At 45.1% G+C, this 16690-nt stretch overlaps 1 protein-coding gene across 1 annotated transcript in view; it reads right to left on the reverse strand.

Moving 5' to 3' along the window:
• The window catches only part of CACNA1I (calcium channel, voltage-dependent, T type, alpha 1I subunit), a 166232-nt gene that overhangs the window by 77678 nt on the left and 71864 nt on the right, over positions 1-16690 (reverse strand). The window contains exon 4 of the mRNA XM_009887170.1: positions 1468-1565. Coding sequence (XP_009885472.1) covers positions 1468-1565 — 98 coding nt within the window. The remainder of the gene's footprint in view (positions 1-1467; positions 1566-16690) is intronic.

Below are 16690 nucleotides of genomic sequence, written 5' to 3' on the forward strand. Positions count from 1 at the left end.
TTTCTAGAAGGGCTTTGTGTGGAGCCAGAGACCCTGAAATCCAACTCCATGGCATGTTCAAGAAATAGGTGACATCGAGAAAGTGACTTTAGCACAAGGGAAACTGCATTATGCAGACCAGGACTGTGCAAACTTCCTCAGATCTGTAAGAGAAAAAGGAGTATCTGAGCTCAAGAGAAGGATTAGAACTCTGGCAAGGTCCTAGCCACTGCAGACAGCCTGATTAGGCAGATTATGGGGAAGAACAGAGACTTCCTGCCATTCGGCAAGACAGAGAAACTTGCGGCAGAAACGGCTGAAGTCTCACAGGGCTGCATGTGGCAGGGAATAGCCAGCAACATCAGAGTGATACAGCGGACCAAGTTCAGTGCTCTTGCAACCCCCTGATCCCAACAGCACGCAACCTGCCCACCAGTTCACTTCCATCCGCCTGGATACAACCACTGCGAAGCCTGAGCCACCTCCATCAATGTTTCCTGCAGTTAAATAACAACAGCAATGACTGCTTACGCACTCCAGGGTCGCAGGGACAACACCACTGACTTGAGGGGGGAAAAAAAAAAAAAAAAAAGAGAGGCAAATAAAGGGAAGAAGAGGGAAGAAACAGTTCAGCACCAATAAAAACTACAAAGCATGGCTGAGAGGCCGGTCTTGTCCTTATCCTCCGGGAAGGGAGGAAGTGAGGGTTATGGAGATGCCACCTCCACCATGGGAGCATCATGTGTGCATGGCACGTGCCCCAGGGCTGCGGCTTAACATCCCGCGGCTGCATCACCTCACCTAGTCTGCTTGCAGACCTGAGACTCAGGTCTCTCAGACTGTGTCTGAGACCTGAGCAGTGCCGGCGAGCAGCTGTTCAGCTGCTGACACATCCAGGCTCACACACAGCCCTGTGCCCAGCAGCGCTCAGCCCGGCTCGTACACGCACACCAGCTCACAGAGGGGATAGTCAGCACAAAAGAGGGAGTACAAAGCACAGGGCGAGAAGGAGAGGAAAAAATAGCTGGTGCTACGTGCCCCTAAGCTGCAATGGCATGAAGATTTTTCAGATGAGAGAATCTGGAAGAGCGTGTGAAAGCCTGAGCAAACCAATTCTCCCTGCTTCCACCAGCTCACCCCTCTCCAAACCTCACACACATCCCATTTTGAGCCTGCAGATGTTATCAAACCTGCGATGTCCTTCAGTAAGAGTGAGAAAAAACACTTTCCTTTACTGCACATTGTTCAGCTTCAGCTCGAGCCATCAGCACAGTCCTGCACAAAGGATGACCAAGGCAGATATGCTAGGAGACTGTAGTTTTGGCCTCATGGCCCCATGATGAGGAAAAGCCTGCACACACCGTGCAGCAGCCTCCAACTCAGTTTGCATCTGAACCCAGCCTGGAAAACACCACTACACACAGCCTGACTGACCACGTATTCCCCACAACCCAAGCTGAGCAGGTGTGAGAGGGAAGCATGACTTACTAGGCACACGGTTGATAGCTTTCAGGGGTCTCAGGACACGGACAGTACGGATTGCAGACAAGTTAATGTTTTGGAGATCCAGGGAGTACTCCACCATCCTGGAGAAGAGGAGAGAGAGAGAGGAAAAAAAAAGAAGTTTAAAAGAATCCAAAACGTTGGCTTGAGTTACGAAGTTGTCGTTTCTTCATTGAAGGCTTTCTAGAAGTCATGGGGATGAAGCCTGAGTCTTTGTGAGCAAAGCTGAAGCCTCCAGAAGCTCTCTGGGAGCAGGACCAGAGCCCACAGCTCCCCTGGCAGAAAACACGGCCTGTCCATGGGACGGCAGCAAGGCAGCAACCAGTGAGACCATGCTGTGAGGATAACACTTACCTGCTGAGACCATCAGGAGGGAAAGGAGCTGCAAGAAGATGCCCCAATGAGGAGAGTGCGCTCCTGGTGAGGGTGTGCACATGGACATTTCCCATGAGGCCAGGAGGAGGGAGGCTGCATAGCCAGTTCTGCTGAGCGTTACCTGCAGCACAGCAGGGTGCTCCCCTCATCTCACAGTGTGGGATGAGGTCCCTGGAGGCGGCTTCAGCTAACCTGTTTTACCTCACATCGAAGCAAACTCCCTACTTCAAGCGGTAACTGCTTCAAGCAAGGTGGGAAGGCTTCTCCCATAGTTGTGAATCATTCTTTTCTGACACCAACCAAAAGGGGAAAAGCCTAATTTTAGGACATATGCTATACCTTAGCTTTCCTAACGCAACAGCGTGCTCCCTAAAGTGCAAATAGCTATGACTAATGCATTGGCTTTGCTGCAAGAGCAGCAGGTGCAGGTGAAAAAAAGTGCCCTGGCTCAGTATCCCTTAGCCCAGTGCTGCCCTCCTTGCCCAGTATGGCAAATGTCCAGTAATTTGCCTGCCTCTTGGAAAGCATGGCAAGAAAGTGGATTATAGTAACAATTTACCCTGGCCAGCAATTTCCACCTGAGGATCTCAAAGCATTTTGCATGTTTCAGTGAAGATAGATGCATGAGGCCTCTGGGAAGACAAGGACTGTTGTCACCAGCTCCCCTGGGGTGACCCTGATGTGCAAAGGGGAATAAGAGGGTGACAAAGTTGTCAGGTGAAGCAGCAGCAGTCAGGGCAGGAACGGCTTCTCCTGAAAATCTTCTCAGATGTGAATAATAAAGCTACAAAAAGCTCAATTTTCCTTGGCCTTTCAACATGCTCAAGAGGCAGGGAGGGAACAGGGGACACAGCTTTTTGTTAGTGCACCCCTTCTCAAACCAAAACCATAACTTATATAGAAAGACCCACAACTCAATAGTCCAGTAACATAAAGTCCACCCAAATCCCTCTGCCCAGGAACCAACAAACAGTAAATCAGAGGGCCTAAGTGAGATGTTGAGAGGGAAATGGGGTACAGCAAGTCCGTAAGAAATATTAGGGAGAAGACTTGACTGAAAATTGAGTGAAATGGACTGAACCTTCCATCGATCACCCTCTTCACTCAAAAGGACTTTGAAGAGCAAATGTCTAGTTATCTGCCTACACCTTTCACAAAGGGGACTTGTCAGAGTGATAGATTTTCAAACACAATGGGGTAAACCTGTCAAAGTGTTGTGATTATTCTCTCTCATGCTCTCTTTCTTTCTCTCCCTTATTCCTTTCACTCTGTTCTCTCATGCACTTTTAGAGTAATTGCATGAAATAATTCTTCCTCTGAAATGCAGTGGCGTTCATTTACCTCCCTGGAGCTGTCAGTACCACATACACTGAGTGCAGGAGAAAGGAGGGATTTCATGCAGATAATCAAAATATTCACACCCCTAAAAAAATGCAACCCCAAAAAACTCCACCCCAAACCAAGCAGTAATACTTAAACAGCTTAGAGAAAGCATTAGTGATAAACAGAAGCTTGGGATCTGGTCAGCTGAAACTGGGAAAAAGGTATGAAAGGAGGAAGAATGCACATTGATATGAACGCAGAGACATGAATACAGAGCATCACACAAAGGACGTAACTGTGTGGTGCAGATGAACACAGTTCAACGGGCCTTGAGTAAGCACTGATCAACCTTGCTCCAGGGACATAAAGCAAGACTGCCTCATCAGCGTGTTGTTGCTCCACAATTAGACAGACCTGCTGAAACTTTGGGACTATGGTACAGGCAAAGACTTCTGAGGCAAAAAAAAATATTTTTGAGCAGTAGCAGAACAACCTTAAACAAACTCTGTCAGATGCCAAATAAGCAAATGGCCCCAAAACACGTCTCATTTCAAAAAATGTTCTTTTCTGAACTGCAATTGACCAAATGAGAAGTTCTGAAGAATACCATAACCCTCACAAAGACTGAGCACAGAGGAACAGCACAGAGCTAGGGCTGAGATGAAATCTGTGGGCAGAGGTGACATCTTTTCTTAGACTTAGCCATGCAAAATTTATTTAAAAATAGGACCTCCGTTTACAAACCATTCAAGTTTTATCCTCTTCCAGCTACAACGACATTGCTGGTATTACAATTGGTGTCACCTTATCAGGTGCACATTGCTGCACTCTCTTATGTGGAATAAGCTTTCCACCTATATGGCACAGTCCACATGTCACTAGAAAAGTAATGATCATCAAAGTAGTAAGCATGGGTCCTTTTGGAGCAAGACAAGTGCTAGCTGAGCTGCAACTGTGTAGTTCCTACAGCCAGCGAGCCAGACTCCTGCAGCCCCCAGCGGCTGCAGATTTCCTGTGATTATGTTCGTTTAGCTAGAGAAAAAAAAGCTGAACAGTCAATCACTCCGCCAACGAAAACAGCAGGCTGTTCCCAAGGATGGGTCAGAGAAGGGCAACTGTTAAATTTTTCAGAGAACAACTTTTAACAGAAACGAGCTCAACCCTAAAAGGCTCCAGGACTTTGGCTCGCCTAGCAGACCCTTTCTGCCTACGGTTCTTCCTGAGGCCTCCTGGTCTTGGCTGTAATAACAGAGACACATCCAAGATGCTTAAATCGCCGTGGATGAGTTATGCCTATTGTAGTCACATAAATCATATCCAAAACAACTCTAACAAAATTCCAGTGCATTTTTGCATTACAGATACTCGTTCTCGCCTTTTCGTTCCTGGTGATGGCTTTAGCATCAGCTCATGTTCACGCTTCTCTTTGCACAAGGGTAGCAGGCCCATACAATGACAGACTGTGAGCGAACAGGGTGAAATGAAATTCATTGATTAACAAAAAGAACATTTTCTGTGCAGGTAAAACTGATGAATCCAAGTGTTGCCTCCTTCCCCTAATAGGATCTCTAAGTAACTCTGCTTAGAGAGTCACTGGGCATCTGCGGGATTTCAGGGATTGCCAGGCCAGCTGTTTTTGCTCTTATCTTTCTCCAGCCAGCCCTGCTCCCCATGGCCTGGAAACCCCGTACACATAGCACCTCCAGGGTTAAGCTGCGCCTGATCTCCTACTGCCACCCGTGGAGGTGGCGACAGGGTAACAGAGAGGGAAAAGGGCAATTCACAAAAAGTGATGAGACAGAAACCAGCAGCAGATTTATGTCAAGAGGTTCACATTTTCCTGTGTCTGTGTTTCAAGATCTTGTGATGGTGAATTAGGTGCACAGGGCTTATTTGGACCCTCGGGCAGGCACCCAACCTTCACTGCTTGGATCCTTACAGCACCAACAACCTGGGGAACATGTGTTTGCTGGGTGTTCATAAACCAAGAGCATGGCAACATTAAAGCTAGTACAAAACAGTTGCCTCCTTAATTAAACTCCAGAAGCTTTCCAGGTTCCTTGTCCTTGATTTGTGGCAGCTCAGTGCCATGAGCAAGGGTAGCTCCCACGACCTGACCACTCTTCATCTAGTTCTCCCCTCTTTCTCGGCTGTTTGAAGCATGTTTTGTTTGTAAAAGCCTTAGTTTCTTTAAGGTCCAGTAGCAGTCAGGCAAAGCTTAGGAAGGGGGAAAAAAAGGCTGTGCTGGTTGTGAGCTGTCCTTTCTCCTTATCGTGATGGGGCAGGGGGAACGCATCCCTCCCGAGGGAAAAGGCAGCTCATTTCTGGCACCACTAAAGTATTTTGTGGCCTCTGGTGTGGGTGGGCGAGTGCAGGGGCAGGTTAGGAGGCTGAAACTATGCTAAATCAGAGAGAAACTCCTGATCTGTGATGGAATTTGAGCACTGAGCTGTCAAAATAATTGAATTTATACAGTAATTCTTCTTCCCTCGCTTGAGATTTTCTTCTTCAAAACTTTCCGCATGAAACTCTTATGAAAGGAGAGGGGATTGACGCCTGCACTGTGCCTGCACCATACAGCTCAAGGTCGATGCATGGTGGGAATGCTAACAGGATGGGAAATGGGACAGGGGCACCTGGCTTCATCACCATGGGGTTCATCCTGCAGAACCAGGGGAGATGTCTGGTAGGGAATGACTCTGTGCTCAAGCTCTGCCTCCCTCCCCACTCTCAGGGTATCCCACCTCCTCCCTACCCCGTCTCTCTGTCCACCTCTCTGACTCATGCCTACCTGCAACATTTCCACCTCTCATTTTAATTTTCATCCTTACAGAATCACAGAATCTTCAGAGTTGGAAGGGACCTCTAGAGACCATCTAGTCCAACTCCCCTGCTAAAGCAGGATTGCCTAGAGCACATTACTCAGGACTGCATCCAGGCGGGTTTTGAAAATCTCCAGAGAAGGGGACTCCACAACCTCCCTGGGCAGCCTGTTCCAGTGCTCTGTCACCCTAACTGTAAAGAAGTTTTTCCGTGTGTTGGAATGGAACTTCCTATGTTCCGACTTGCACCCATTGCCCCTCATCCTGTCACTGGGAACCACTGAGAAGAGTGTGGCTCCATCCTCCTTCAACCCACCCTTTAGATATTTGTAAGTAGTAATAAGGTCTCCCCTCAGCCTTCTTTTCTCCAGGCTAAAGAGTCCCAGCTCTCTCAGCCTTTCTTCATAAGGGAGATGCTCCAATCCCTCAGTCATCTTGGTTGCCCTTCGCTGGACTCTCTCCAGCAGTTCCCTGTCCCTCTTGAACTGGGGAGCCCGAAACTGGACACAGTATTCCAGTTGTGGCCTCACCAGTGCCAAGTAGAGGGGGAGAATGACCTCCCTCGACCTACTAGACACACTCTTCCCTATGCAGCCCAGGATTCCATTGGTCTTTTTGGCAGCAAGGGCACACTGCTGGCTCATTGACCTCCAGTTTTTCCATTCACCCCTTATCTTTCCTTCATCTTTTTCCATTTTTCCTCATATCCTTTGATTCCCTTCCCATTCCTTTATTTCCTTTTCTATCTTCCTCTTTATTACTGTTGTCCCTTTCCTTATTGATCTTCCTGCTGCCTTCTCCCTTGTAGCCTCTGCCTTGCTGATAAACATTAGCCTATGCCCAAGTAAGTCTGCTCAGCTGAACACACAAGAGACCTTGAGTTTAACAGAGATGAAGCCAAGCTAGCACAGGCAACAAGCAAGCAATTTGTTAGCACATTGACCCTGTCCAGAAAGCGCCTGGTCTGGTGTACCTCCATCCCATGCCAAGTCACTGGAGTGGACAGTGGGCACACAGGGACAAGGGGGTACGCAAACCACCAGCATCACAAACCTTCACTGCTCATGAAGTCTCAACAATAGCAGAAGAGCTTCATCAGCTACAGCTTGGCACTTCTTTTGCTCCTCTGCATGCATGAGCCCAAGAGTGGGCTTGGATCTGTCTTGGCACTCTCCACTTCCCCAGCACCAATTAAACTTGGGAGAGAAGAGCGACGTTCATTGCCCAACAACAGCAGAAACACACAGCCAGCGTGGCTCTCTGCCAGGCACGGGAGAGCAGACTGACCAGCAGGATGGAGGAATAAAAACTAAGACTATTTTAAAATAGACAGAGAAGATACGAAAACCACATAAGGAGTCCAGAAAATTCAGACTTTCTCTTGCTGTACGTGTAACCCAAGATTATGTACTTATGCAGTGCCTGGCTAGCAGCTTCCTCGCAATTACATTAGATGAAATCCATGATTAAACCAGTTCAAACATTACCATTTACCTCTTCGTATTTATATCTCCTTATACCTTTATTAAATACTTATTAACTTTCCTAATCTTAGCTTCTGAACTTCTATTTGCTGAAAATCAGCAGCCAAAAAATAATATTTAAATATATTCTGGAAGGATTCATGAAAAATACTGAGGCAGTATTTTTCTTATGACACAAAGCCAATATGTTTTTGTCAAATTCAAAAGCTGCCTAATTCCCCTTTTCTCTGATAGGAGTTTTCAATTGAAATCTAATTAACTCAGTCTAATCAATTCATATTTCTTTGTCAAGTAAATTTGGGTTTGGCATGGAAGTCAGAAACTTCTTGGTTGTGACTTCCTAGCTGTAATTTCAGGCTTGCTATGAGCCTGTGCAAAATGAAGATTTTCCTGCCTGTGGACTTTTATTTGGTCCTTGCATCTATGAACACCTGGAGTGACTGAGGCAGAAGATTATTTGGTTGCTTTCTGCTCTGAATTCCTTCAGCTTCCCAACTGTGTCAGAGGTCTAAACTTGATGTGTACCTATACCATGACTAGATGTGACTTAAACCAAGGTCTTCTGCATACGACAATATGTCCTTCTGTCCTCAGCTCCTTGATATGGACATCAAATTCCACAAACTGGTATTTCTACCACTTCAAATATCCAGAACATAGGAGTCACGAGGAAAATATGTTTTTCCTGTCTGAATTTTTAATTCAGCTATCAGCACTGAAAGTTGGAGCTGATGTCTCTCCATTTACTAAGATGTCCCTCTGATACGTGAGCCATGTGGAGGTGGGGGATCCCACAGCTCAAATCTCCCACCTGCAGTTTGGGGGGCAGGGTGGGGAGACTGATTTGTCCTTAAACCTTCCCACCTCCGTAGCACACACCAGGATGAGAAGAAGGTCTCACTGCTCCTGCTCTGGTTTCAAAGACTGCAGCTACACTGCAAAGAAGGAGCAAAGCTGGTCCTCTCACTGGACAATGTACTCCAGTGGTTCCGTATATCCCCTCTTATACTAATGAGCCATTTTGATGAAAGGCAATTAAAAAACATATGCATTGCTAGATCCACCCAGCCCTGGCCCTCTGTGGCCAGAGATGTAGCAGTGAGCAGGGGATGTGGAGAACGGGGCTGGCCAGGCTCCCCCAAGGGCTCTATTAGGTGAACCTGTGGCATGCCAAAAAGGGAGGGCAGGCAGAAAAATGCACTTACTGGTGCTCACAACTGCCTGGATAGTGGGGCCCATCAGCATTGGAGCAAAAGCAAGGATGCAGGAGCAAGAGCACACACCTGAACAGCTAAAGCTGGGGCATGTGGGTCATTGAAAACACCTCCCGTCAGCCCTTGGTAAGGCTGGATGTGCCCTACCTTGTACACAAGGAGAGCTATAACCAAGCAGGCACTAATAAGGGCCAAATCCAATCTCTCGCAAACCCACGTGGAGTCATCAGAAGCGGAGCCAGGAGGTTCTGACAAGGCCTGCTGGGCAAGAGAGGAGGGCTACTGCTTCCACCCAGAGTCTGCAGCTACAGGACGCACATGTACCAGTGGAGACAAAAAACACACACAGTGCATGCAAACAGGCTACTTGCCAGCCCCAGGACTGCAGGGCTCCTGAGCGGAACCTTTTTTTTTTTTTTTTTTTTTTTTTAAGATTTCTGCACCATGCCAGCCCTTTTACTCTACAGCTGGAGCCATATCCTTACTTCCCATCAAAGGTCCCAGGGACTATGGCAGAAATGAAAGACTCTCTCTGGGTGCTCCCTTTTCCCCGCTCAGAGAGTTGTGTTGTGGCCTGTGCCCACATTTCCTTCACTTGCTCATACGGCTGCAAGAAGGCACAGACTTGACTGGTGCATTGGGAATGGGCAGAGGCTTCAGACAGCCCTGGTGGAGTGTGCTAAGCACACATGGCCCCCAGGCACATCAGGGCTGCAGCCACCTATGGACCTCTCTTTAAAAAACAGCGTTTTCATGGATGTTCTAGCTCCCAACTGACTAGTTATTTGGACCTGATCTTTTGCTATATGGATGTTGATTTCTCCGTGGTGCAGGAGGCACAGGGTTGCCCGGCAGCCCTCAGCACTGAACCTGCTATCAGCTCACTTGACATATATACTTAAAGAGCAAGCCGTGAAGGCATTTGCATGCATTTTGCACAGTTTGGTGCCTCCACGGCCAGGCTTCAAAATGCACAGTACACAGACGAGTCGAACTCCTTTCGACACCTACCATAGAAATGATGGAATAACATCATGTGGAATGCAGCCAGACATTACACAGTAGGCCTCTGAATTGCTCCGCAAACTGGACTGTACTCAGCTAACTAGTCCCGCTTATCTGTTTTAAAGTTAGAGCTCATCATGCTGGAAAAAGACAATCCTGCATACATAAAAGCTGAAACATAGAAGAAAAAAAAATCCCTTGCTAGTAAAACAAGGACTGCAAAAATTACATCCTTTTTTCCCACTTTATTAAAAAAAAAATAGTAATTAAAGGGGCTATAATTCTGTTAGTAAAAGGTAAGACATTTCTTCAGGGAGTGATAGATCAATTACTAATTACAGTCAGCTCCAGAGCTATGATGCTTAGTATTCTTAAAAAAATAACCTACAACCGTCCCCCCTTGCCAGTACAAAACATTGTTTTAACTTTTTTTTTTTTTTTTAATTGCTCTGCAAACAAAAGCTGCTGAAAGCTTCAAGAGCATGTGAGACTGGTCCCTTGCTGCCTGGAATGTGATTATTTCACACCCCTGAACACTCAAGATTTCTCTCCAAAGTATGTACTAAGAGAAAACGTCAGAGTTTCTTAATAGTTTCGGAGACATGATAGGAAAAGACATAAGCAAGTTTTCACACTCTGATAAGAAAGCCAGAGGGACTCGCCAAGCTCAGATGACTGAAGACGAGTGACAGTGCCTCACTTTCAAAAACAGGGAGTCTGAACACAAGGTCTGAGCTCTGTATTTCATTGCTTAGGGAAAAAAAGAAAAAAAAACCCAACAAAAAACGTGTCTGCATTTTGGTCCTGCAGCCTTGCTAGTGTTGCCCCCCCCCTTTTTTTTTTTTAATAAACCTAAAGATTCACGTGGTAGAGGATTAGCTTTTAGGGAGACAAAAAAAAAGCATAGGCAATAATTGAGAACTACGTGTAAGACATGCAAGGTACCACTGCCTCCTTGTTTTGATTCTTCCCTGGTGTGATTTATTTAGTTTTGATGACTCCTTTCATTTCAGTATGTTGCACATCTATGGATAGTTTTACTAGGAGAAGGCAAATGAAATAATTAGTATCATTAAGGAGGAAAAAGTGAGTGCGTGTTGGGGGGGAGGGCTATGATTCTGATACTTCTGCCTTTGGTTAAGATGCTATTTAGCCTGCTGCTTGCTGGTTTCCATCCTTATCTGATCGCTGCTTGAAACACCTAATTTCTGTATTTATTACAGTTTTCTCTAACTTGCCATAATTTTACAGAAACTTCCATTTGGCATTGAAGATTAGCTAACTAGGGTTTTCTGAGCATTCTGCTGTTTACACTACTGCTAATAAGTATTTAATGGTCTGTGATTTTAAAGTCATAACTATGCAAATTCCGGCCAGGTCCCTGAAGGACCATAGTTAATTAAAAGCAAAGAGAAAGCTGAAGATTGGCAACACAGTTCCCCATCTTGTGAGATTAAGGCCGACTGGTGTGTCTCAGGCTAAGCGGCATCTTCCTGCTGTGGAAGGGCACAGTTTTGTTTCCTGGGCACAGGCGGGCATTTGAGGCAGGGGACTGATACTTCTCATCCTTCAGATAGCTGTTAGCTCCCTTTCCTGGGCTGAAATGCAGGGGGATAAATTCGAGCCTGTAAGTGTAAACTGGTGACTTTCCAGTAAGCAGAGAGTTGGTGTTCAGAGTTATGTGCACTGGTGATGGCAGCACAGACAACAACAGGGCTGAAAAGAGCTCAGATGGATGGATTTGGGAAGCAGCATGACCACAAGTTTATGGAAGAAAGGAAGCAATAGCTAAGGAATTAGGGGAAGCAGGAATCAAGGACAATAGATAACTACCAGTGAGACAAGGTACAAATACTACTACTAATAATAATCTCAGTTAATAGAGAGTAATACTTTCCAGGCTCCCAGCGTGGAAGCTGCCTAAAACACTCCTCAAGAAGCAGTTAGCCAAAAGGCACGAGGGGGGAGAAGTGTTCTGGGCAATCTAAGGGGTATCAGGCATGCCCAAGAAGCGATCTCTAGCTGCACAAAGATGCCAGAAAACCCTCTCCAAAGGCTGCATAACTACTCAGAAAAGACAGGATGCTTTGGAAAATAAATTAAGATATCAGGACAGTTGTGCTGCCATACCATAAGTGAAAAAGATAAAAAGGCAAACTTAGGAAGGTTTTCAAAGTTCCAGGACAATATTTACCCATGATGATGTTTTGAAATAAATTGGTTTTCTCATTAGGACATGCCACAGATTATAGACAATTTCTGAAAAAGATGGGCAATAAATATTCAGTTGAGCTCCTTGGTGGCCCATCCTGGCCAACAGTCAAAGAAGATGATGGGGGAATCTGGTAACGAACTGCTGGCTTGGCCAGCCACATAGGGCAGGAGACTTGCAGAGCACTGGTCTACCCCTGGAGAAGCAGAAACATTAACCAGCATTTCATTAGAAGAAGAATTAGTTTTTAGGGAACTGAGAGACAGATCAGTCAGGAGATTGTTAAATGAAAAATCAAAGTGGAAAGTGATGAAATTAGGAAAAAAGTTAATTCTTACAGAGCCTCCATGTCAAGAACAAAACTAATCAAGGCTCTAAAAGGTGTAAAGATGAGAAAAATGGTATCGCCTATACACCAGTGCCAGGGGCCTGAATAATAAAAAGAATAGGAATTGTTCATTTTATGAGCATAAACAGCCTAAATGGCATTAAGAACGCCTGGTGGGAAGATCTGCATGAAAGGAATATTAAAATCAATGATTTTAACCTAGCTGGGGAGACTCAAGTGGACAGAAAGGGAGGGGGAGGAGCACATTGTCAAAAATGGCATTTTCTAGCACAGAATCGGTGACAATTTGGAAATGAACACTTACAGATTAATTTTCTGCCATATAAAGCAGAGAATTCCTCCTGGCTAGAGAAATGGGCTGACAGGAGCCTTATGAAATCCAATAGTCAAATACAAGGTCCTGCACCTGGGCTGGACTGACAAGCTACCTCAATACTGGTTGTGTCATGGCTCTGCTGAAAAGGACCTGTGGGTCCCGGGGGACAAAAAGCAATACGTGGTCCATGCAAGAAAAGCCAATGACATACCAAGCTGCACCAACAGGAGTGCAACCAGTACATGAGTGAAAGTATTATCCCCTTCATTTTGCATTGGCAGACCACATCTAGAATAGCACATTCAGTTTTGGGCCCCTCAATGCAAAAAAGACCTTGATAAATTGGAGTAAGTTCAGCTGAGAGCCACCAAGACACGCGGGGGCTGGAGCACTTGTCCCCTGGAGGGATGTGGGCTTGTTCAACCTGGGGAGGAGATTAATGTTGGGACCTAACAGCAGCTCTTTGGTACCTACAAGGACGTCAGTAAGGAGTTGGAGCTAGGGTCTTCACAGTGGTGCACGGCAGGAGAACAGGACACAATGGGCATAAATCCAAGCCGGGAATGGAGGTTCAGACTAGCTACAGTGGGGCTGGGGCCCACAGAGGTGGTGCAGTCTCCATCTGCAGAGGTTTTCAAGACCTGACTGGACAACTCTGAGCAACCTTATTTGAGTTTGAGTGAAACAATTGGACTGGAGACCTCACAAGGTCCTTTCCAGCCTGAATTATCCTATGATCCCATGAATGTGATTAGGTATGTCCAGATCACACTGGAAAACAGGCTAGCTAGCTCTCATGGTATTGGTCTGTAATTCATAGGAGAAAAACCCTCCCCTTATCCATCTGCAAGAGTTGAATTTGGGCAATGTGTTGAGAACACCTAAATTCCTTGCGATTTCCCAGCATTTACAATGATGTCCTTACAACTCAAAGAAATTTGCATTTAAGGATGGAAGATACAGAAATTGTCTATTAAGTGCTTTTTTTTTTTTCTTCTTTTTTTTTTTTTTTTGTAATCGAACTTAAAGCTAGGACTACTTGATTACGTGTGCTATGTACAAATGAAGTAAGGTCATCAACAGTACTAGATACACTTGGTGGATTAAAGAGGACATATTCATGAAGTTGAAAAACCACAGAAACAGCCATGCATCAAACCAGCCAGTATAAAGACTTTAATTCATGAACTGTGGTTGAAAATCAAGTGGTGTTTAGGAATATTTATCAGGTACCCAAGAAGCTTCAATAGAGACAAGAACTCTGAACGGGCTAAAAAGATAGTACAACATAAGTGAAAGCAAAAGCAGCAATGTAACAGCAAGTGAGGGAAGGTGATACCAATGAATATAAATTAGGAGACGGAAATTATAGAAAATTTGTAAGAGAATTGAACGAGCACATAAAATGGTACAAGTTAATCACTGGAACAAGAAAACAGAATTGTCACGAACAGTGTAAAAAGGCAGAAAACTTCAATTAGAAAAAAGTTCTATGGGGAAGGCCAGATGATGTATGTGTGCCATAGATGATATTGAGCTAGTTTCAGCTCCAGCTGTGATCAAGTATTTTGAGGCTGTGCCCATCAAAATAGGGGTGTTCTAAGATAAGCAGGCCTGGACAATTTATATCCAAGAGTTTTAACAGAGATGGCTAGAAAAGATGTGGACCAATACTGATGATTTTTGGTTAGTCTCAGAAAACTGGGAAAGCATCCAAGGGTCAGAGAAATTCTGATGTCGTGCCAGTACTTTGGAAACACAGTGATCTCTGTAGGGTGACTAGACTGATGCTGATCACAGTACAGCAATGAAATCATCAATATAGGGCTTTGATAGATTACGGATTAAAGGTGGATAATAAAATTAACCATAATCAACACAGGTTTAAGGAAAAATAAACATTATCAAACTAATGTGCTATAATTTCTTATGAGATTACAAGTCTGGTTCACACAAGTAATTATGTTGATATGGCTGGAATGATATGAAATCATCATGACATACATTAGCTGGAGAAAATCTGGCTAAGTAATAAAGCTCACATGCAATAGTAAATGGGGACTTATTAGTGAGCAGATGTACTTCTGCAATGCACAGTTCTTACTACTCTGTTCTTTATTTATTTATCAGAACCTGGCAGAAAATTAAAAAAAAAAAAAAAGTCTCTGATAGATTTTGCAGTTGAAACATATTTTTGGGAGAACAGAAAAAGAAATGAAGAGGACAAGTCAGCAATATAGAACAGTGTGAACTGCTTTGGAAATGCAAATAATGTGTATTCCAGTGTGAACAAACATAACAGCATACATCTGGGAACAAAGTTTGCTATTCCTACTAATAGGAAGGGATTTTCTCTCTTCAGAAGAGGAGACAGAGGGGGAAAAACCCAATCCACGAAGCTTGTAGAAAGCAGCTGAATGACTTGATAGGGAGAGGCAGTGATTGATTAGATGGGCTACTGCAATCCTTGGCTGTAGAAACAGGGAAATTTCAGGCTGGAACAGAGAGACTGTATTACCTCTAAAGTGGCTACACAGAGTACTGTGTCTTGTTCTGAGGTTCTCCACTTTTAAAAGCTGTTAAAAACCACTGCAAGTGCATCCTAAAATGCCAAAATATACAAAGTCATGCCATTCCTCTCATCAAAGGTAAGGTTAGGATGGGATTTGACCACAGTTTATGAGACCTACCTGGTGAGTTCCAGTGTGATAATGGAGAGAGGAAAAGACAGGGCATTCTCCAAAACATACACCAGTCTCTCCTTAGTCATTGGACTTCCAAGCAGCAAGGAAAGGTTTTGGACGTATTCTGGGCACACACTTGTCATCACAGTCATCCCCCTGGCCACATAGTGAAGCCCCTTCCCCCTTAACCTACCTACCTATTTATACAAGCAAATTGCATGCCAGAGCATGTCATGCCACAGAAGAGGGCAGACAGACATAATTCCCACCACAGATCACTAATTACAGCACTTGGCTCAAGAAAGGCAGAACAAACACACCCTCAGTGGAATTAATGCCCCCAAGGCCAGGCAGGTTGCATGAATTTACTCCTTGCTTGGGGACTCTCAGGACAGAGTCATGCAAAGGGATATCTCCCTTCCCAGAGGGACAGTGGCATCATCTCCATCCACATGTGAACACAACTGCTTCACAGAGTAGAGCAAGCAGGAGAAATTGCTCACTCTTTTGCTAGAGAACTCCCTGGCTTAAAAAGCTGATGAGCATTAGCGCAGCAATAAGTGACTTTTCTCATAAATTCACGCGTATAGAGACACTGGCCTGCATTTCCAGTTCACTGGAATGCATTTCCAGTGGTGTTAGTGTTATCTCAGCTTTCAGAACTTAGTAGGCTCTCAAGTTTAGGAAGCTGCCCTTTGGAGTTGCCTCACATTGAGCTCTCCAATCGCACCTATTGCTGTGGGAAACAAATGACGACAGACAAGACCTAATCATAAACACAGGGGAAGAGGCAACTCCCACCAGGACAATTGGTGACAAGCACAGTCTGCTTGAAACAACTGGGAACCTGCAACCTCCTGTCGCCAGCAAGCAGTTGGGAACTGGAGCATCAGCAAGCTGAATTTGCAGCCCTGGTTGCTTGTGTGCACAAGGGCATTGGCATTCTTAAATCCAAATTACCTCACTTGGTTTTAGGAGCTCTGAGGGGAACAATGAAAGAGAATGTTGACTTAGTACTGTTGTTTTGTGGGTTATTTTCCTAATCCTTTCTGAAAAAAATGTGTTGAAGGTGGTTGGGGGAGGGAGTGTGTGAGAGAGGAGAAAGTTCTCGTGATGTCAGCTCCTATCACCATGGAAACTGAACATTTTTAGTGACAATGGAGTCTTCCTCCTTGAGCTGCTGGGTTGCGTGGGGAGCAGGGGCAAGCAGGGCAGGGGCACACGAGGGAATTCAGCTAACTAAAACTATAGCTTCTAGCTTTCCAAGGAAGTGAGGAGAAAACTACAAATGAATGCCTGAATACATAGCTTACGTAACCAAAACACTGTCTGGGGCAAGAGCAGCAAATAATCGTTATGCTCTTAGATAGAACATGCTGTCATGCAGCTAGCCAGATGGAGGTATCTCAGCAGCTCAGGAATGC

This window comes from Charadrius vociferus, unplaced genomic scaffold (genome assembly GCF_000708025.1).
Source record: "Charadrius vociferus isolate BGI_N301 unplaced genomic scaffold, ASM70802v2 scaffold346, whole genome shotgun sequence".
NCBI lineage: Eukaryota > Metazoa > Chordata > Aves > Charadriiformes > Charadriidae > Charadrius > Charadrius vociferus.